Source organism: Phyllosticta capitalensis (genome assembly GCF_038381095.1).
Source record: "Phyllosticta capitalensis strain CBS 128856 chromosome Unknown BKA78scaffold_5, whole genome shotgun sequence".
NCBI classification, from domain to species: Eukaryota; Fungi; Ascomycota; class Dothideomycetes; order Botryosphaeriales; family Phyllostictaceae; genus Phyllosticta; species Phyllosticta capitalensis.
This window is the reverse complement of record NW_027117443.1, coordinates 2,171,690-2,192,129: the sequence shown is the minus strand read 5'-3', so window position 1 is coordinate 2,192,129 and position 20,440 is coordinate 2,171,690. Positions and strand designations below refer to the sequence as shown.

At 56.4% G+C, this 20,440-nt stretch overlaps 8 protein-coding genes across 8 annotated transcripts; 5 read left to right on the top strand and 3 right to left on the bottom strand.

Moving 5' to 3' along the window:
- Positions 1-140: 140 nt before the first annotated feature.
- On the top strand, positions 141-1,565 carry BKA78DRAFT_353089 (uncharacterized protein; the record flags this gene model as incomplete). Its single annotated transcript, XM_066891484.1, has 1 exon — positions 141-1,565. One exon carries the CDS (start codon positions 141-143, stop codon positions 1,563-1,565), a length of 1,425 nt encoding a protein of 474 aa, XP_066744692.1.
- A 492-nt stretch (positions 1,566-2,057) lies between these two features.
- BKA78DRAFT_283016 (Pre-mRNA cleavage complex II protein Clp1-domain-containing protein) lies at positions 2,058-3,985 on the top strand (the record flags this gene model as incomplete). The annotated part of the gene is made up of 2 exons (XM_066885662.1): positions 2,058-3,251; positions 3,330-3,985. Exons 1-2 carry the CDS (start codon positions 2,333-2,335, stop codon positions 3,983-3,985), a joined length of 1,575 nt encoding a protein of 524 aa, XP_066744691.1. The 5' UTR covers positions 2,058-2,332.
- A 286-nt stretch (positions 3,986-4,271) lies between these two features.
- Positions 4,272-5,487, bottom strand: BKA78DRAFT_353087 (uncharacterized protein; the record flags this gene model as incomplete). The annotated part of the gene is made up of 3 exons (XM_066891483.1): positions 4,272-4,494; positions 4,585-5,208; positions 5,327-5,487. 3 exons carry the CDS (start codon positions 5,485-5,487, stop codon positions 4,272-4,274), a joined length of 1,008 nt encoding a protein of 335 aa, XP_066744690.1.
- A 1,085-nt stretch (positions 5,488-6,572) lies between these two features.
- On the bottom strand, positions 6,573-8,378 carry BKA78DRAFT_140948 (1,3-beta-glucanosyltransferase gel2). The gene is made up of 3 exons (XM_066882759.1): positions 8,203-8,378; positions 8,013-8,147; positions 6,573-7,920 (listed from the first exon to the last, which is right to left on the bottom strand). The coding sequence occupies exons 1-3, from the start codon at positions 8,334-8,336 to the stop codon at positions 6,729-6,731; spliced, it is 1,461 nt and encodes a 486-aa protein (XP_066744689.1). The 5' UTR covers positions 8,337-8,378; the 3' UTR covers positions 6,573-6,728.
- A 919-nt stretch (positions 8,379-9,297) lies between these two features.
- Positions 9,298-10,432, bottom strand: BKA78DRAFT_331663 (HIT-like domain-containing protein; the record flags this gene model as incomplete). Its single annotated transcript, XM_066889903.1, has 4 exons — positions 9,298-9,536; positions 9,606-9,796; positions 9,847-10,303; positions 10,363-10,432. The coding sequence occupies 4 exons, from the start codon at positions 10,430-10,432 to the stop codon at positions 9,298-9,300; spliced, it is 957 nt and encodes a 318-aa protein (XP_066744688.1).
- A 305-nt stretch (positions 10,433-10,737) lies between these two features.
- Positions 10,738-11,612, top strand: BKA78DRAFT_353084 (DNA polymerase delta, subunit 4-domain-containing protein; the record flags this gene model as incomplete). Its single annotated transcript, XM_066891482.1, has 2 exons — positions 10,738-11,142; positions 11,445-11,612. The coding sequence occupies 2 exons, from the start codon at positions 10,738-10,740 to the stop codon at positions 11,610-11,612; spliced, it is 573 nt and encodes a 190-aa protein (XP_066744687.1).
- An 854-nt stretch (positions 11,613-12,466) lies between these two features.
- On the top strand, positions 12,467-14,348 carry BKA78DRAFT_353083 (mannan polymerase II complex ANP1 subunit; the record flags this gene model as incomplete). Its single annotated transcript, XM_066891481.1, has 5 exons — positions 12,467-12,546; positions 12,615-13,297; positions 13,352-13,671; positions 13,721-14,244; positions 14,300-14,348. The coding sequence occupies 5 exons, from the start codon at positions 12,467-12,469 to the stop codon at positions 14,346-14,348; spliced, it is 1,656 nt and encodes a 551-aa protein (XP_066744686.1).
- A 614-nt stretch (positions 14,349-14,962) lies between these two features.
- BKA78DRAFT_140906 (uncharacterized protein) lies at positions 14,963-20,227 on the top strand. The gene is made up of 5 exons (XM_066882758.1): positions 14,963-15,539; positions 15,590-19,157; positions 19,207-19,313; positions 19,364-19,746; positions 19,803-20,227. The coding sequence occupies exons 1-5, from the start codon at positions 15,134-15,136 to the stop codon at positions 20,133-20,135; spliced, it is 4,797 nt and encodes a 1,598-aa protein (XP_066744685.1). The 5' UTR covers positions 14,963-15,133; the 3' UTR covers positions 20,136-20,227.
- The last annotated feature ends 213 nt before the right edge of the window (positions 20,228-20,440 follow it).

Below are 20,440 nucleotides of genomic sequence, written 5' to 3'. Positions count from 1 at the left end.
AACTCCGCCCCGATTCAGCCACCACCGTGGTGACACCCGGTCCCAGACCCAGACCCCAATCCTCCGACAGAGACACGCTCGTCTTTAACCAATTCTGCCGCTCATCTTACCCTTCAGCATCCTTCGCCTGCTCGCCCGCCATGTCTCTGGCCAGAGGCATACAGTCTGCCCTCTTCTACTACCTCTCCTGCGCACCATGTACCGGCTATGCATTTCAGCGCCGCCGCAGGAAGCAAGCACGCCGTGACCGCGCCGAAAAGCGCGCCCTCACTCTGGACCAGCCCGACATGTACCGCCAGCCAGACATCTCGTCGACCAATCCGCATTGGAACGAAGAAATCGCAATGGGTCCCGGACCTCCAACTCGCGGCAAGGGCAAGAAGGGTCCGAGGAAAACACCAACCGGCGGCACTCAGAGTTCCACAGGAAGCTACGCAAACAGCGATGCTGCGCCTGCAATCCGTTACGCAACGTCGCCGACGGCGTCCGAGTCGACGCTAAACGACGAGTTCTGGCACAAACAAAATCAAAGGGACAGTGAGGATGCATGGGCTTCGGAAACAGTCAGTTCAAGAGGAGGGCCTGTTAGACAACCGAGCAGTGCTGGGTCAGGAGCTGGTCTTGTGGTACTCGGCCGTCCAAGCACAGGACGTTCGGCGAGCGACAGTTACTACCATCCCCGCGCCCCACCGGTCAATGATTACCATCCGCCCGTGGTCAGCGCTCTATCGCCAAACGTTGGCGACAACCATTGGATGCTTCGACCTCCCCCAAGCGCAAAGGTCATGTCGGGTAAATCCAGATCGTCCATCCGAAGCCGCAGCGGAAGTACGACTAGCAGTCGACCGGACACGAGCCTGCAGAGAGAGATGAGCCACAGACAGATTGAAGAAAGGTTAAAGCGAGGGGAGACTCCGGAGAGGCCATCCGTGTCCAGGGGAAACTCCTTTACCACCATCACCCACGAAAAGTATACCAAGGCCCGGAAAGCTTCAACTTCGTCAGTCACGCTAAACAAAGCCAGTTTGGACCGGCCATCCATCGCAGAGGATTCGGACAGCTCGGAAAGCAGTATCCACCGACACGACTCCGGAAATCCGCTAGTGTCAATTTCGGGCAACGCTGGAGCTGGATCAACAACAAAGGTAGCACTTCCCAAAAACGCCCGGACAACCCATACGGCAGTTGGCTCAGGAGACTCGGATTTAGCACGACCCACCCCGCCTGTCAGAGCCTCCACCGACCTTAAAAAATCCGTTCGATACAAAGAAAATATCAGCGAGATAGTGCGATCCAAGACTGTTTCGAAGCCCGCCCCGTTGATTGTTCGCGACAGCTCGCTCAACTTGCTCCAAGAGCTGGTGTCGCCCGGCGCACTGCTCAACTCCCAGTTTGTCAAATCTCCTACACTCGAAGCTCGAATAAAATTGCCTCCGATGAACTCGGTCGAGGAGCTCCAGCTGAGGTCGCTCAGCCCTTGGTTCCCCAGCGATGACTTTATGGCAGCTTCGTCAGATTCAGAGTCATCCAGAGACCCGCGCACTAGATGGAGCATGGACATATAACCCATGATAGGCGCCGATATTTCCTTTTCTTGGACGGAATTCTACACCTTCCATTGGCCGGCGGTTATTTCCTAGCAGCCAGTCGTTTCCGGTGGTCACTTTTTTGCTATTGACTTCTATCCTCTAGACACTTGCTTTTACACACTCAGCGAATCGGTGTTTTGCATAGCAGGTTTGGCGTTGGCGGGCTTCACATCAACAGCCGCGAGACGGCGAATAACGACCAGTTGCATACAATCCGGGTGTTTTTTTGATCTTTCTGGCGATCCACTTCTGTCATTACCTTTTTTCATTCTTAAAAGACTCCTTTTTCATTTTCTTGATTCCCTTTCAGCAAAGTTGGCGATGGACACGGGTTGAAATAGAGGAATTGGATTGGGAACCAGCAACAGCGGCATGGACAGACATGAGACAGCCAGACCAAGCAAAGATTTTTTCTCTCTTCATGGATGTCGATAAGGCCGTGTAGTGACGTACAACCCTTGCCCTGATCGGCATCTCAACTCAGCCCTACAGCGGCACGGCACGCGCCAAGTCCCGCGCCGCGCCTTCCGTCGCGTCGGTCACTCCAACGGAAGCTTCTCCAACTGCCGCGACAGCTTCAAACTTCAAACCTCGACTACTGCACCTCGACCACGCCCGAATTACTGCACCAACACCAACTGCCGAGCAACGACAGCCACGACAACGCCTGCATCTCCCAACCGCATCACCAACGGTGCAGAGGCAACAGCCCTCACCCCAACAACGTCGGCCAACAGCTAGCCATGGCCTCGCTCCCGGGCCTTACTCTTCCCGGCCTGTCGCTGACGCCGGACCCTTCGAGCACGCCAGGTGCAAGCGGGGTGCCCGCAGTCCCTGGAGCCGCGCCCTCGGGGGCACCACGCACAACCACGCTGGCCCCGCAGACGGAATTCCGCTTCGAAGTGTCGCACGCATCCACACTCTCCATCAAGCTGATTAGCGGGACGGCGGAGCTGTTTGGGACCGAGCTGGCATGCAATGCAAAGGAGCCGTACGTCTTTCGCGGCTACAAGGGCGCAGTGTACACGTGGCATGGGTGCAGGTTGCAGCTGGAGGGCGAGACGGAGAGCGAGTACGTGGCAGAGGAAACACCAATGGTCGAGTACGCCAACGTGGGGTTCGCGATTGAGGGCATGAGGGCAAAGGTGGAAGCGGCCGATCAAAGAGGAGGTGCAACAACAACAACGTCAGGACTGGACAAGCCAATGGGCCCGCGCGTGCTCGTCGTCGGGCCCGAGAACGCGGGCAAGACCAGCCTGGTCAAGACGCTCACGTCGTACGCGGTCAAGATGGGCCGCCAGCCCATCGCCGTCAACCTCGACCCGCGCCAGGGCATGCTCACGGTGCCGGGCGCGCTGTCGGCGGCGGCCATGGCGTCGATTTTGGACGTCGAGGAGGGTTGGGGCAGCAGCCCAATCAACGGGCCCAGTCCCGTGCCTGTCAAGATGCCGCTCGTCTACCACTATGGACTCGGCGCGCCCGACGACAATGCCAAAATGTATCGCGGCTTGGTGACGCGCATGGCGTTGGCGGTGACGAGCCGTATGAGCGAAGACGACGAGGCGAGGCGTGCGGGTTGCATCATTGATACTCCGGGCGGCTTGAGTGTGGATAAGAAGGGAGTCTATGAGCATATCCAACATATCGTTTCGGAATTCTCAGGTGCGTGACTTCACATGGTGACCCCCCTGGTTACAAAACCCATCCCTCAACCTCCAACCAACTGACTCTCCCCAACAGTCAACGCCATCCTCGTCCTCGGCTCCGAGCGCCTCTACAGCGACCTATCCCGGCGCTTCGCCAAACCCTCTTCCTCGCCCTCCGACGACGCCACGCACGTCCTCAAACTGGACAAATCGGGCGGCTGCGTCGACCGCGACGCCGCCTTCATGAAGACGCTACGACAGTCGCAAATCCGCGCCTACTTCTTCGGCCAAAGCGGCACCGGCACGACCCTCTCACCGCACACTCACCGGGTCGACTTCGCCGCGCTGCCCCTCTGGCGCGTCGTCGACGCCTCGGCCGCCGCCCACCACCGCGCCCTCGCCGACTCGCTGCTCCCCGGCGGCGCCGACGACGCGGCGAACGACATGACGCCCATTGCGCTGCCGTCCTCGTCCAAGTCTGAGGGCCCGGCTGCTCAGGGCACCCTGTTTGAGCGCGTGCGGCCCAGCTTGCAGCTCGTTAACGCGCTGGTGGCGGTTACGTCGGCGGAGCCCGGCGAGCATAGCCAGGAGCGCTTGCGTGATGCTAGCGTGTTGGGCTATGTGTATGTTGCTGATGTGGATGAGGCCAAGAGCCAGGTTAGGGTGTTGGCGCCCATGGGTGGGACGGTGCCGCATCGGGCTATGATTGTGGGGACGTGGCCGGAGGATGCGGTGGGCTTGGTTGGATAGAGGTATCGTGTTGGGTCTGGGGAGAGGCATTGGAGGTCGAGAGGACGGGGAGGGGTTCTTGAGGAGAGGGGAAATGGAGACGCGGGAGTTGGTGGCATTACTGCATCATGGCCATGGAGTTTTACTGGTGCACTCATAGACAGGACTTTTTCCCTGCTTCAAAAAGACAAAAGATTTTTCAACCCACGAATCCGGTGAAGGCGAATACAGAAATCGGAAATTTATTCTTCGAATTCACAGGCAACTCTGCCATGGCTAAACCCACACCTACCACCTTCATCTCACCTCACGGCTTCAAAAGCAACTTACCCGTCGTCTTGCGGCCCTCGAGGTCCTGGTGCGCCCTCGCGATATCCTGCAGCGGATACGTCTCGTGGACGCGCACGTCGAACTTTTCCTTTTCCATAATGGCAAACAGCTCTTGTGCGTAGTGCTCGGCCTCTTCGCGCGTCGCCATGTAGCCAAACAGCGTGGGCCGCAGGAGCTTGGTGTTTTTGGCGGAAAGGCGACTGCAGACGCATTAGTAGGTAGGTCGGAAAGATGCAGGGGTCGGGATAACGATGTGACAAGGGGGCGTCAGGGGGCCAGGGGTAACATACGCGATAGTAAGGGGCGGGACAGCACCGCTCGCATTTCCAAAACTAACCATCGACCCCTTGCGCGCCAGCGCCTCCAGACTGGCGTCAAACGTCGCCTTTCCCACACCGTCGAAGACGGCCACGACGCCCGCGCCGCCCGTCACCTCCTTGACCTTCTTGACGACCGCGTCCTGCCCCTCGGGCCCTGCGTAGTTGACCAGCACCTCGGCGCCCGCCTTGCGCGCCAACTCCAGCTTCTCCGCCGACGAGGCCGTCGCCACGGTGTGCGCGCCCACGGCCTTGAGCAGCTGGCAGAGCCACAGCCCAACGCCGCCTGCCGCTGCATGCACAAGTACCCAGTCGCCGGCTTTCACGGGGTGCGCTTCGCGGATCAGCGTCAGCGCCGTCAGGCCCTGCAGGATCGAGGCGCAGCCCGTCGCGGAGTCGATGCTGGCGGGGAGCTTGTGCACGTGGAGGGAGGGGACGGCCGTGTACTCGGCGTACGCGCCGGTGCCCATGTAGACGACGCGGTCGCCAGGGGTATAAGAGGGGAGGGACGGCGAAGCCGTGACGAGCGTGCCGGCGCCCTCGCGGCCCAGGATGTAGGGGAAGGATGGCGCGGGGTAGAGGCCGGTGCGGAAGTAGCTGGGCAGGGGGTGTTTGTGTCAGCGGCGGCGTCAATCGATCAATCATTATTGCCAGGGGAGAGAAACGTCGTTGTGTTCAAAGCACAGGGGTTTGCTCCTTCGAGAGAGAAACTCACGTATCAATGTAGTTGATGCCAATGACATCGTTCTTGACCAGGACCTCGCCGTCCTTGGGCACCGGCAGCGGCAAGTCCGTCTTGTATTGCAACACCTCCGTACCTCCCGTCTTCTCAATAATGACGCCCTTCATAGTCTGCGGGAGGCTGGTCGACGCCATCGTGCGGAAGCTGGTCCAATTGCTTGGTCGGAAATGGTTCGAGAGGGCGGATAAGCGCGCGGAAGCTGGGACAGACGACAGACGAATTGGAGAGGTGGATGCTGCTGAGAGGCGTAGAGGGAGGGCTGCTTTGAATGACATTGACTGGTGGGAGAATTTGTCAGGAACGGGTAGGTGGGCTTGTCGTGAGCTTACATTTGTAGGGCGCGGAACTGCCCCGCACCGCGAGCTGCAATTCGGCCGGCGTCTGGCGTCATTGCTGCGGGGTGCTTAAATCCGAGCTTCCTTGAGCTAGCTAGCTGTTTAAAAATGTCTGAGTTGCGATGCACCGAGTCGCGAGGCACCGAGTTGCGAGATGCCGTCTTGAGACTTGGTAGCCAAGGTCGTGGCATAAAGTAAAGATAGCGACTGCAGAGACAGGGAGTGTTCTATCTTCTAAAGCGCTCGGTGGGGAGCAGCTAGATCTCTTACGCTCTAGACATGCCAATGTTCAAGACTCATGCGAAGTCACAAGGAGCATTCAAACACTTTTGAGAGAATAAATGTTCTGGGAACAGTCGCTTGGTTTGCCACAAATTCAAAGTTTCAATGCCTCGGTCTCGGTCGTAGCGGTCGTAGAGTTCAGGCATGAACTTGACAACTGTTTCTCAGGCGGGAAGAACTCAACTACTGTGCAAGACTGCATAGCAAAGTCGTAGCCAACGCACCAGAATGACTGGGGAGCTTCCGTCGCCAAAAGCATGCAGAAAAGGAGCCTTCAACCCTTATGCGCCACGATTTGGTATCGATCAAGTCTCTCGAAGGACCCTGGGAGCATTCAAACGTTTCCATCACAAGGACAGGGAGCAGTCGAGTTCGCCTGCAACGCTTCCACGACTGCGCCTCGGTCACAGCCGCCGCGTGGCCTTGAGGGGACTCGATGGATTCACAGGGCAACAGGGCATCCTTGCGCGCGCTAGCATTTAAGCTTCAAACCAAAAAGGCTTGTCATATTGTTATTACAACCGCCTCTTGCTATGTGCAGTACAAAAACAGCCCACTGACCGGTTGACCGGCAGACGCGACTCCATATGAGCTTGTAAACCAATCGAATCGAATGCAAAAATTCCCGCCGAATGTCAAAACCATAAACATCCAATGCGGTATTGGCCCCTTTGCCGCGCCAAATTCTAAAAGCCCAGAATAAAAAAGGTCATCACGGAAGCATGTTCATTAAGTTCTCAATCGCCATGCGACCAAATCTAGCAAAGAAGGACGGCAAGAACACTGGCAAAGACGAGGGCGCCGGTGCTCTGGACGCCGACCTGGCCAGCGGCCCCCTCAGCCGAAGTCGAAGACTTGGAGCTCGAGCTGGTGCTGGTGCCAGTGCTGCTCTTGTCAGAGGTGGAGCCGTCGTCAAGAAGAGTGCCGGAAGGAGCGTTGGCCGAGCCGTCCTTGACCTCCTTGATGGACAGGTTGCTGACCTCCTTGTTGGCGGTGGTGTAGACCTTGTAGGGGACAGCAGTGGCGGTGACGTCCTTAATCTTGCCAGTGTTGGCGCCAGAGACACCGTTCTTGATCATGTCCGAGGCCTTGGAGGGGGTCGAGGGCAGGTCGAAGTCGGCGCCGAAGCTGGAGGAGTCGATCAGGCTCTTGGCGCACTTGGGAGGGTCGATGGTCGCAGCGGACGAGTTCTTGGACTGGATGAGCGTGGTGTTGAGCTTGTTGAACTGCTGCTGCAGGTTGTTGAAGTCGGTCCTGAGGGTGACGGAGCCGTCCGAGTTGATCTTGACGAGACCGTAGTCGTTGTCCTCCTGCGACCATTCGTAGACGAGACCACCGCTGATGGAGGTCATCTTCTCGCCGTAGAGGGCCTGGACCTCGTCGAAGACACGGGGCTTGACCTCGTTGCAGCCGTACTCGGAGAAGAAGATGGGGATCGAGGAGTTCTCGAACATGTCGACGATGGTGTTGTAGCCGGAAGAGGTGTAGGTAGCGTCACCACCGCACCACGAGTAAGAGTTGAGACCGAAGAAGTCAGCGCGGGACATGTCGTTGTCGTCGCCGTCGATGGCGCACTGCAGGTACTCCCAGGTGTCCTCGAGGACGCTCTGGACCTGGGCGGCAGAGTAACCAACAGGGATGGTGCGGTCAGCGTTGTTCTTGATGTAGTTCTTCAGGTCACGCTGGACAGCGCGAATGTAGACCGGGTTGTCCTTGGCAGAGTCCTCGTCGTTGATGAGCTCGTTGGCACCGAAGAAACCAAGAGTGTTGGGGTAGTTCTTGAAAGCCTCAACCATCTTGAAGACGCGCTCCAGGTAGCTGGCAGTGTAGGAGCTGGAGGGGTCCGCCCTGTTGATGCTGCCGCCAGAGGTAGGGGCGTTGACGTCGAGCATCATGTAGATACCGACGTAGTTGAAGATGGAGGCGCAGTCGTCGTGGTCACCGTCGGGGCTGAGAGGGGGTTAGTAAAAATTTCTAAGATAACTGCATGGAGCATTCAAGCGGCCCAGCCTGGAGTCGAAAGAGCAAAGGGAAATACTGACTCGACGTTGTAAATGCGGACAGTGTTGATTCCGAGCTGCTGCATAATGGCAGCATCACGAAGACAGGCAGTACCGTTAGTCAGAGGGTCCTCCTTGGAAGCCTCGTTGTAGCCAGAGGATCCACCAGGCTGGTAGCTGCGATTGAAGTCAGCCTGATTCGCGTGGACTGCGGCTCGGATCGACGACGTACTCGACACCGATGATGTACATGCGGTTGTTCGTCTTGGAGTCGATAAAGTCCTGGCCCTGGACCTCGACCGTGTTGACGGCCATGGCGGAGCCGGCCAGGAAGGTGCCCAGCGGCAGGAGGTAGTTGAGGAGCATGGCGGCGTAAATGTTGTGATCAGGGAGTGAATAAGGGTAAGCGAAAAGCGAGATTTTATGTCGACGGAGTAGGACCAGTTGGGAGAACGAGTGGCGAGTGTTTAGAAAAGGAGTGGACGACGGCTGTCGGAGTGGTGACGGATGGTGTGAGAGGAGAGAGAAGGGGAAGAAAAGGGCTAGGGCAGCAGGAGTAGCGGGTTTTTAGAGCATTCGACTGGGTGGATGGCCATGGAGGCAGCGGCGGGCGGCAGGCGGCATGGGGCAATAACGGCAATCGCCAATCACTGACACGGACTTGCGGATTGACAGCTCGGCGGCGGCTGCGGCTGCTCCCCACAGACGCTGTCCCCCCTTCCAAGACGAACCGAAATTTGGTCCCCTGCCAAGCGCCGCTCAAACGTGTTTCGCATTCTGCGCGTGGTGGCACACAAATGCCCATTCTGGAAGGATGCACTACTTACAACATTGTTTTGATGTTTTTCCCAGGGCGCTGGAGCAGCATGTAGCACATGTCTTGTTTCCTGCTCGCCCAAGACGCGCAATTCTCCTGGAGTCCTGGGGGCCCTACACCGAGAACAGTCTTCGTCCGCAATCCACTCTCAAGGCTCCATGGTGGTGAGATGCAACGCCCGGTGGAGATTTGTCCAGAGATAATATAAAATTATGCACTGCGCACATTGTGCAAAGTTCGTCGTCGCTGATCTTGCTCTTTCGGTCCGCTCCTTCGGGCCCACTCCGGACTCCCTGTCTACCAACCAGTCTATCCCACCCCTGTCTCGAACAAGACACTCCATTATGCACAACTGCTCCGCAAAGAGTGCCCCTGATGCTTTGCTCTATACGGACGTCAGGCCTTCAAGACGGAGTTCCTCGTATCATTTGCCTCTCGGTACGGGGCGAGCTATTGAATGGCATCCCTTGGCCATTGGCAGGGTCCTTGGCTCCTAGGCAGTGTGGCATTTCAAGAAGAAACACTCTCCTTGAGGGGCTGGAAAATGTCCGTCCAGAGTTCGCTCGCTTCTCCAACCGTATACGTCAGAGACACATCTGCCATGCCCGCGCTCTCGTCCGCCCCCGCCAAGTTCTCGACCTGGCTAATGACGTTTTCCAGGCCCAAGGCTTTTCCTGTGGCTTGCGTCGCTCCCGCCTCCAGCGCCACGTGCACGATGTGGATGTGGAAATGATAGTAGGTTGGTTGATCTGTGAGATGATCAAAATTAGCCGCACACGAGATTCAGCCCAGCGGTCAGCCGTGTGTCCCAAACTCACAGTGGACGTAGAGCTTGAGTTGGTCCTTGTCCAGCTCCGGGTACAACTTGACCGTTGCTTCCAACAGTTTTGCTCGCATGTGCGTCAGCCAAGTAACATGCTGCTTCTGCAAGTCTCTCACGGACCAAATGTCTCTGCGCTCTACGAGGCCAAGCAGATGCAGGCTAGTCATAGTTTTCCGGTCCCAGTTGCTTAAAGTCCTCGTGAGAAAAAGTCGCGCATGCGTTGCCGTCAGACTTACAGGTCCGGTAGTACGAGGAAACCCTCCTCTCCATGCTCTCTGTAAAACACATCTTCCTGCTCGGTTCGGCCTTCGATTATGTTGAATATCCAGTCCAGTCGACCTTCGCCTCGCTGCTTCTCAATGTACGGCCGCACGTGATCTCTGTAGATCTCAGGGGTCTCGGTGACGAGTCGAATTCCTTGCTGCGAATATTTCTTGATGTGTTTGTCGGTACAAGGATAAATTAGGTTCAACTTCAGATCAGCAGGCTGATTCGAGCTGTTGGAGTCGGATGCGGCCCGCCCCAGAAACCAAAAATAGATGTCGTTGGCACCGAGATTCTTGACATTGGCTACCGAAGCATTGAAATTCTCCAGGTGATTGGCCTCGATGGAAAAGGCCGCCCGCTCAGCAATGAGAATGGCAGGCTTGGACTGGATCGATCCGAGCAAGGAGATGCGCCGGCCCGCCTGGTCTGCTCAATACGTCCGTCAGCCTGGCTGGGATGCATTGTGTGCAGAAGATGGACGGGACCTTGGTTAAGAAGTCGCTCCAGCCGGAACTGCGGAATCAGTGCCTCGGCTTCAGCGCTGGAGAGGGCCATGATAGCGTTGTCGTATCCGTATGGTGGAGATGCCAGAGATACGTCGACGCGCAGAGAACGTGCGTCGTGGTCCCCAAAGTGATGTGCCGTCCCCCGCGACACGCGAACGCGTTCTGGCGCGCCGCCAAGCCCGCTTCAGCGTCATAGGCCTGGCTGCCTCGACAACCGGATCCATCTCCAACTCAACTTCAACACTCTCACTCCTCGCAACCTTCAGCTCCCCAGGAGTGATCATCATTCCGCGTCCTCGAGACATATCATTTTTCTACATCTTCATCACCGCCGTTGCTGTCGCAAACGCAAAAATGCCTCCCAAGCGCGGCCAGACGACCGCAGTGCACGGCAAGCAGGCGACGCTTGCGTTCCATGGCTCATCGAACAAAGTCACCAAGCCCGGACGCGGCACCAACGACAAGACCAAGCTCGCAGATAAAACCAAGCACGATGCCGCTCTCGTCAACCTCAGTGTTCAAGACGAACAGGATGTATCCCAGCTCACGACCGCAGAACGCGCAATCGCCGAGCAGACGAGGAGTGCCCAGACCAAGTTGACACCAGAGGAAGAAGAGGCCAGCAAAGTCTCGGAAGCGCAAATCAAGAAGTACTGGAGGAAGAAGGAGGAGGCCCGATTGGCCCAGAGAGTCCACCAACAGGAACTGACCGTCCACGAGAAGGTGCTGAGGGAGTTTGACACTACCGGACACTTTGGGGTAAGTCGTTTTCCAGAGAATTACAAACGCGGGTTGCTTGAAGACTCCCTGCAGCCATGCTTCCGGACTTGATTTCCAAAATTCAAGTCCAGAGACAGAACTACAGGAAGCGTTCGAGCGACTTCAACGCGGAGTGCTTGAAGACTCCCTGTAGTTATGCTTCCGGACTTGTTGTCCAAAAGCACCCAATGGCCACGTCCGAGAAGAGCACTGCAGGGAGCATTCGAGCATCCCGCGTTGGAGTTTGCATTTCTTGACGTCCTCTGTGGAACAATGTGATCAAGCTGCTAACAATTGCATAGCCTTGCATCGGCATCTCGCGACAGAAGCGCTGGAAGCGTGCGCATCGCCTCGGCCTCAAGCCTCCCATCGAAGTCTTGGCTGTGCTCATGAAGGACGGCCGCGACAACACCAGGGTGCAGCGAGCACATGTCGACGAGCTGATGGCCTCACGATTTGCCGATGAGTAACGACAATGGTGTGTTTGATTTTCAGATTTTGCTTTTTCCAGAATGTTTTGCGGCTAGCTGCTACAATGGCTAGTCCGGCTGGGCGGCGTACAGGGTCGGCCGGCAACACAGGTGAGAAAGGCAGGGCGTCGGGCGCATCTTAGATCTGGATCGGTCGGAAGAGCGAAAAAAGGGAATTTGATTGGTGCTGCTAAAAGCTGAAGGAGTACAAGTGTCGGATGATAAGAGGCCGTGGGGAGGCCCTTGGTAAAAAGGGCGGGAGCTACCTGAAGTAGGTAGCACTTAATTAGGTTATGGTAAGGCAAGGTCGCAGCACTACTACTGTATCCGCGGTACATGCGGCAGGGCACCGGCAGTGGGAGCGAGAGCGGAGCGGACCTGGGCTCACGTTCCTTCGAGCTGACTGACGGCTGTCATGGCGGACCCTGGTGTCGTGGGAGTAGCAAAACCAGAGAATAATAGCAAAAGCTCAGAGACGATATTAAGTCGTCGGCATTCATTTCCATCACCACGTTGCGCGTTCTAGCCAGGAACCGCTGCGGGGAAGCGGAGGCCAGCGAGCTGGAGGCAATCCCTGCTGCTCTGACGAGCCACCTTGCTCGGCCGTTAACCCAGTGAGGACGCAATCTACACCCATTTGTCGTCAACGCGCACATCTTTCCTCCCCACCCAGCCACCAACATCTTGCCATCCAGCTCGCCCTACGATCCATCCCGCCGTGCCGTCCGCTGTTGCGCGCTCTCGACGTGCCGTTTTGGAGTGGCCGGTCCTCCGAATACCAAGACTCCTGAGCCGCCCGGCGGCACCAAGTCGTCCACCTCGTTGCTCGGATGTTACCTCTCCATGGCCATACAATGCACCGGCACGGCTTCACCAACGGTAACGCCGGCTACAGCTCTGGGGGCTCGGGGACGTTCCACCTAGAACCTCACAAGTGCGCAAGGCCCTCTCCACGCCGCTAGCTGGAGCCCGTCGGAACTCAATTATGCTAATCAACACTAGATTCCAACCGCGTTCGCAGCCTGCACTGCGCCGAAGAAGACAGCTATTCTTCCGCATCGGGCTCGCATTGGGTCTCCTCGCAATTTCCCTGTTCCTCTTCTCGTCGTCCTTTCGAGCGAGCGTGCTTCCTGCCTTGACGCTTGGCCTGTACTCTTCAGCTCCCGAGTTCCAACTGCAGACTGTCCGATACTACGATCTCAATAATGTCCAAGGGACCGCGCGCGGATGGGAGAGGGAAGAGAGGATACTTTTATGCGCACCCTTGCGCGATGCCGCACCTCATCTGCCCATGTTCTTTTCGCATCTCCGGAACCTTACCTACCCGCACAACTACATTGATCTGGCCTTCTTGGTCGGCGACTCGAAGGACAACACCCTCGAACTCTTGTCCGAGCTGCTGCAAGAGCTTCAGCTGAACGAGGATCCGTCGCAACAATTTGGCGAGATTTCCATAATGGAGAAGGACTTTGGACAAAAGGTCAACCAAGACGTCGAGAGCAGACACGGCTTCGCCGCTCAAGCCTCGCGGAGAAAGTCAATGGCCCAGGCGCGCAACTGGTTACTGAGTGCAGCCATGCGTCCGACCCACAGTTGGGTCTACTGGCGTGATGTCGACGTGGAAACTGCCCCCTTCACCATTTTGGAAGACCTCATGCGCCACAACAAGGATATCATTGTTCCCAGTGAGTTACCAAATTTTGGCTTGTCGTGATAAGCTTTTGGCTAACGCTCTCAAGATGTTTGGAGACCGCTTCCTGATTGGCTCGGCGGCGAGCAACCTTATGACCTCAATTCGTGGCAGGAATCAGAGACTGCTCTGGCGCTTGCGGATACTTTGGATGAAGACGCTGTCATCGTCGAGGGCTATGCAGAGTACGCTACGTGGCGCCCGCATCTTGCCTACCTTCGCGATCCTTACGGCGACCCGGATATGGAAATGGAGATTGATGGCGTTGGTGGAGTGAGCATTCTGGCAAAAGCCAAAGTCTTTCGCGCTGGTGTTCATTTCCCCGCTTTCAGCTTCGAGAAGCACGCGGAGACTGAGGGCTTCGGAAAGGTGAGCACTGACACCTCGTGTTGCCATGGCAAGACTAACCCCGGAGTAGATGGCGAAGAGGATGGGCTTCTCCGTTGTGGGTCTGCCCCACTACACCATTTGGCATCTTTACGAGCCCAGCGTGGACGATATTCGGCACATGGAAGAGATGGAGCAAGAGAGGTTGGCAAAAGAAAAGGAGGAGAAGGATAAGGAAGAGCGGGCACAGAGACTGAAAGACACCTTCGAAAATCCTGGGGATCAATGGGACAAGGACAAGGCCGACATCCGCGACATGGCCAAAAAGGAATACATGGACGGAGAGAAAGCAAAGGTCAAAGAAGAATCGGAGACCAAGGCTACCGATGCCGCAGATACGTCTTTGAAAGAGGCACTCGACGAGTCGAAGAAGGCAGCCGCTGCGGAAGAAAAGGCCAAAGCAGAACGTATCCAACAAGAGTCGACATCGAACACTGAGATCAAGAAAGAACCAGCTTCTGAGAAGAAGGTGGAGAAACAAAAAACCATCTCCGATAACAGAGGGGAATTTTCGCAAGAGGAAACGGTTGAGACACAGTCCAAGCCACCTACTCGGTAAGTGCAAAGTGCGAGTGGACAACGAATAAACCATTTACTAACATGCGCTCAGATCGGAACCTGAGAGCAGCGGCGCGCAGGTCAAAGATCCCCTCGACTGAACCGTCTTGTAGAGCTTCACTTGGGATTACATATCTTCAGGATGCGGTTTTCAGTTCCAAAATCTTGCAGATTCGCAGCATTAGTACACTTCATCTTGTTTTCACGATGGCATTGCTGTGTGCGGCATAACCCATCTCAGAAATCATAGGGAGCAAGCAGGACGGCAACGCTGGAGTTGGGAAGGGAAGAGGAATCTATCTCAGCTGGAAAACGAGACGGCCACGTGCAGTCTCACGCGCGAAGCATGATTTGATGGGCTTTTGGGACTTTTCTCCTTGGTTCCTTTTATTTTCTTTCTTCATTTTCTACCAAGTCTCGGCGTCGTGGAAACTGGAATTGGGTGTGGCTGTACTGTATATACGAGTTAGATTCCCGGGGTGGAACAAGCGAGACGCTGCCACCGCCCGAGTAGAATTGTATGGCGGAGCGACGGCACCACATTGACAGATGTTTGACGTGAAGTTCATTTGCAGACAGGGAATCGCCCCGGGGCTTGGCGTTGACGGCGGACGGCGGACGGAGGCCAGGTGTTTAATTCGCGGACGGGCAGAGGAGCACATGGCCGCTTTTGTGTGGTTGGACACGGTCAGCTCCACCAGATCGCCGCCATACACTTCAACTGCGCGCAACACCTACCACGTCGTCCAATACCCTCCCAGTCGGCCATGGGAAGCTGCGAGGCCACCACTCCATCAGCTTGAAGGATTCGGGACCCGACAGCTACCCCACGCTCTTTTCATCACCCCCGACCAATCTGGCAGACACGCCATCACCCACCGCCAGCATGAGCGCCGACAGCTTGACCGCGGACTCCTATATACACGCTTCGCAGGAGCTTCAGCAAAGCACCATGCCGGAATTCCACCCGCGCACCCGCGCAATATCCGCCTCGATTGACCCCGTCGCCCTCGTCGTGACAGAATGCATCACCGTCACCTCGGCCATGCGCAAGCACGCGCGTTGGGCGCAGTCGTCCGTGTCGGCCATCCTCGGGGGTGGCGCTGCAAAGCCGCTCGCTATACAACGAATCGAGAGGGGTGAGCGGAGCGCCGCGAGCATAAAGCTGGGCGCTGGTGACGATGCTCTCGCGGGAAGATGGGGTCTTCGGGGCAAGAAGGGGAGAAGCATGCAGGACAATCCGCTCATGTCGGCCTTTACCCGCCTACGGAGCGATCTCAAGGGCTGCAAAGGCAAGAGACTCTAGGAAGCAATTCTATTGCTGTTGGTTAACATGGTGCAGACATTCACACCTTTGACACGCCCGCTTTGGTCCACCCATTTCTTCAGGTCATACGCTCGTCCTCTACCTCCGCTCCGATCACCTCACTGGCCCTGATTGCTATCACCAAGTTCCTTTCCTACAACATCATCGGCCGAGACTCTCCACGGCTGCCCTCCGCTATGCAGCTGCTATCCTCTGCGATCACGCATTGCCGCTTCGAGGCAACCGACACCGCCGCAGACGAAATTGTATTACTGCGGATACTGAAGCTCATGGAGCTCATGATTTCAGGTCCAGCGGGAGACGTTCTCAGCGACGAGAGCGTCTGCGAAATGATGGAGACGGGACTAAGCATGTGCTGCCAGGTCCGCCTCTCCGAGGTGTTGCGGAGGTCTGCCGAAATCGCCATGGTCACCATGTGCCAGGTGATTTTTGAACGTTTAAAACATTTGGAAATCGAGGCCGGGCAGGATCCGACAGCCCTTGAGGAGAGCACAAAGGATGACATGGACGCGGTCAAGATGGATCCAAATACCACGGGGACTTCTTTGGGGCTACCGGGGAGCAGGCCGGAAGCGGCGCGATCTTCCTCGAGCCTAGAAAAGATCGGTGACGCAGGTGATGACGGTTCTGGTCCCAATGCCAGCCAGCTGGATCTCACCAGGTCTTCGGAGGAGGAAGAGGAGGTTGTCATCAAGCCATATTCACTACCCTCGATTCGGGAGCTTTTCCGGGTGCTGGTGGACCTTTTGAATCCGGATGATCGACAGCACAACGACACCATGAGAATCATGGCCTTGCGGATTGTGGACGTGGCCCTCGAGGTAGCGGGCCCGTCTATCGCAAGTCACCCGAGCCTGGCTTCCCTCGCTAAGGATACCCTCTGCCGCCATCTTTTCCAGCTTGTCCGTTCGGAGAACATCGCCGTTCTGAATGAGTCGCTGAGGGTTGCCTACACCCTCCTTGCAACTTGCAGAGGCGTCCTCAAACTTCAGCAGGAGCTTTTCCTTTCGTACGTTGTCGCCTGTTTATTTCCGAAGGTCGACATTCCGCAAGAGCCTGGCATTGATCCGGCGCTCTACGAAGGTGTTCCGCAATCTCCCAGCCTTGTCAAACCAACGCCTTCATCAGGATCCAATAGCGGCCGGTCAACGCCTGTGCCTGTCAAAGACAGGCAGAGACTTGGCCTGGAAGGCGGCTCGAGGAAACCAGATGCCAGGGAGGCAATGGTCGAAAGCGTTGGGGCACTTTGCCGGATACCTTCGTTCTTGGTTGAGCTTTTTGTCAACTACGATTGCGACATTGATCGCAGTGACTTGTGCATGGACATGATTGGTCTTCTTTCGCGCAACGCATTTCCGGATTCTGCAACCTGGAGCACAACAAACGTACCGCCATTGTGTCTTGATGCTTTATTGGGTTACATTCAAATCATTGCCGATAGACTCGAGGACGAGCCCAGCACCGAAGGTTACCCTGCTTTAGAAGATTTGCGGATGCAGCGGGCCCAGAAGAAGGTCATCATTCGCGGAGCAAAGAAGTTCAACGAGAATCCCAAGGCTGCCATTGCTTTCTTGGCTTCTCAAGGCATCATATCAGACCCATCGGATCCTCGCGCTGTTGCTTCTTTCATTAGAGGAACAACGAGACTGGACAAGAAGATTGTGGGAGAGTTCATTTCCAAAAAGTCAAACGAGGGCATTCTGGCGGCGTTTATGGAGTCGTTTGATTTTACGGGTAAGCGTGTAGACGAGGCTCTGCGCGAGCTTCTCAACACGTTCCGCCTCCCGGGAGAGTCACAGCTCATTGAGAGAATCGTGACCGAGTTTGCGGAAAAGTACTGCGCAAACGCGACTCCCGAGGGCATTGCAGACAAGGACGCAGTCTACGTCCTGACGTACGCCATTATCATGCTCAACACTGACCAGCACAACCCGAACCTCAAGTCGCAGAAGCGCATGGCTTTGGAAGATTTTTCGCGCAACTTGCGCGGTGTCAATGGCGGCAAGGACTTTGACCCCGAATACCTCGAGGCCATTTACAATTCGATCAAGACGAGAGAAATCATTCTGCCGGAAGAGCATGACAACAGACACGCGTATGATCACGCCTGGAAAGAGTTGCAGATGAAGGTTTCATCGGCATCAGACATTGTCATTTGCGACACAAATCTGTTTGACGCAGACATGTTTGCTTCGACATGGCGGCCGATTCTCGCGACGCTTTCCTACGTCTTCATGTCGGCCTCGGATGATGCAGTCTTCTCCCGGGTCGTCACTGGTTTCTACCAGTGTGCGCAAATTGCTGCCAAGCATGGCATCACCGACTGTCTGGACCGTATCGTCTTCTCTCTCAGCTCGATCAGCACCCTAGCACCGGAAGTGTCGCCAAGTACCGCTTTGAACACCGAGGTCCAAGCAGACAAGAAGAGCGAAAAGATCATGGTCAGTGAGACTGCTGTACGGTTTGGCCGGGACGACCGTGCCCAGCTCGCCACTGTTCTTCTCTTCCGCATCGTCAACGGCAACGAAGCATTCATCCGCGATGGCTGGGGCCACCTCGTTCGCGTTATGGTCAACCTGTTTGTCAACTCGCTCATCCCTTCTTCCCTCTCCTCGATACCCAACGCCCTTGATATTGCTCCGGTCCCACTACAGACCCCCGCCCAGGTCATCGACCGCGAACAGAGACAGAACGAGACCAGTCTGTTGTCGACATTTGCAAGTTCAATATTCAGTTTTGCAAATGATGAACCACCGGAGCCCAGCGATGCTGAGATTGAGTATACTCTTTGTACAGTAGATTGCATATCTGCCTGCGATCTTCCTGAGATTCTCGCTCACATTAGCCGCATGCCTGTCGAGGCACTTCATTCTCTTGTCCAGACTCTTCTTTCCCAGCTTCCCGAGGACTCCTCTCCTCGCGTCATCGTCGTCAGGCCTGAACTGCCTGCACCAAGTCCTGTGAGACCAAACGGCAACAAGGTCAAGCCAAAGGGACCTGTCTACGATCCGTCATTGGTTTTTGCCTTGGAGTTGGCTACAGTCCTCGTTTTGAGGGATGCCGATACGGTTGAGAGGTTGGGTAAGGACGTCGCCGACGCCTTGCAAAGCCTTGTCCGCGACTACAGCAACATCCATCCTTTGACGCTTTCAAGGTCGGTCTACTACCTGCTGAGATTGTTGCGGGCCAGCAACGATTACGACTTCATCCGCGCCCCAGTCATTCTGCACAGCTTTGCAGGTTTCGATCAAGAAACGCTCAAGCAAGTGGCACCAAACCTTCTCAAGGGTCTTTTGGACTGCATCAATGGCCCCATCAGTCTTCGGAACGAGTTGATCAACTCTCCAGACTTTTGGTCCTTGCTGCGTTCTCTGCACACATTGCCAGAAGCGGCGCCAGACGTTTTCCGAATGATGGAGAACTTGACCTCGTCGACTCCACCCGGCATCTCGGCAGATAACTACGAGGCCTCCATTGCGCTGCTCAACGACTTTGCGACTGCAGGAAGCTCTGGTGCTTTGGAGCAGCAGAGATTGGATGCTGCTGCGACTCGCAAGGGTGCCAAGCCAAAGAGGAAAGCACAGTAAGTGTTGAGTTATCGAGTTGGCAAAGCTTAACTAACATCGCCTTAGGGCAAGCGAGGTCGTTTCTCGAGGGTCCAACGCAATGGTCATTGTCTTCAAGCTGACCAGCCGGGTCCCCTACTTTATCCAACAGTCCCAACTCGAGACTAATGAGGGTAAGATCTTGTGATCCCAAGGCATAGCCGCAGATTCTGACAGTTCGCAGCATGGAACGCCTACTGGTCTCCCATCTTCCACTGCCTCACAACGCAGTGCCTCAACCCGTGCCGCGAAATCCGGCACCAAGCGCTCACCTCGCTGCAGCGGACGCTCCTGTCCAACGACCTGGCGTCGCCGGACCACAAGGAGTGGACCAAGATATTCGGCGAGGTGCTCTTCCCGCTCATCAACCAGCTCCTCAAGCCCGAAATCTACCAGAGCGACCCGGGCGGCATGGGCGAGACGCGCGTCCAGGTGGCGACGCTGCTGTGTAAAATATTCCTGCATTATCTCGTGGCGTTGTCCGAGTGGGACGGCATGCTAGACTTGTGGCTTAAGATTTTGAGCATCATGGACCGCCTCATGCATAGCGGGCAGGGCGACAACCTGGTACGTAGCAACCGTCTTGCTCCCTCCCAAAAATTGATTGCTAACGCCTGAGCCAGGAGGAATCCGTCCCCGAATCCCTCAAAAACATCCTGCTCGTCATGTCCAACGGTGGCTACCTCGTCCCACCGGACCAGAAGCCCGAGCAGGCCGAGCTGTGGAACGAGACGTGGGGCAAGCTCGACCGCTTCCTACCCAACCTCTTGCCCGAGCTGTTCCCAGAGGAGGCCGCCAAGCCCCGCGAACCCGTGTCGCGCAGGAGCAGCGCGAAGCCGCCAACTGATCAGCAGCAGGGGAACGAGGCGCCCGCTGCTGGCGCTGCGGCGGAGGAGAAGGAGCCCAAGGAGAACGAAAAGCCAGTCGCGGAGACGAAGGCCGAGGATGTGGATTAGAGCTGCGAGGCGCGGGGCTCTTTTGATGGGTGCTGAGCATGGCGTGTCGGTTGGTCTTTGATTGAGATGATGGATGCGGCGGCGGCGGCATTGCTCGAGAACCCCATGTCATTTGTTTGGTTAATATGTTTTTGCGCTAGAGAAAGCAGCACTGTTGCCATCCGGCCTAGTGGCCGTCTTGTTGTCATTCAGAGGTCTGTTTGCCACGGGTGCGAATGGGTGGTGGGCGCATTTTTCTTGGGTTGGGATGGGATGGGTCGAGCTCCTGTCTATCTGCTTGAGTTGGGTTGAGGTCTTCTCCGCGC

Coding starts and splice junctions, on each gene's coding strand:
- BKA78DRAFT_140948 (XM_066882759.1), bottom strand. CDS start 8,336: ATGCTCCTCAACTACCTCCTGCCGCTGGGCACCTTCCTGGCCGGCTCC. Junction 8,148..8,202: donor ATGTACATCATCGGTGTCGA/GTACGTCGTCGA, acceptor CTTCAATCGCAG/CTACCAGCCTGGTGGATCCT. Junction 7,921..8,012: donor GTCCGCATTTACAACGTCGA/GTCAGTATTTCC, acceptor ACCCCCTCTCAG/CCCCGACGGTGACCACGACG.
- BKA78DRAFT_140906 (XM_066882758.1), top strand. CDS start 15,134: ATGAGCGCCGACAGCTTGACCGCGGACTCCTATATACACGCTTCGCAG. Junction 19,158..19,206: donor AAGCCAAAGAGGAAAGCACA/GTAAGTGTTGAG, acceptor ACATCGCCTTAG/GGCAAGCGAGGTCGTTTCTC. Junction 19,314..19,363: donor CCAACTCGAGACTAATGAGG/GTAAGATCTTGT, acceptor GACAGTTCGCAG/CATGGAACGCCTACTGGTCT.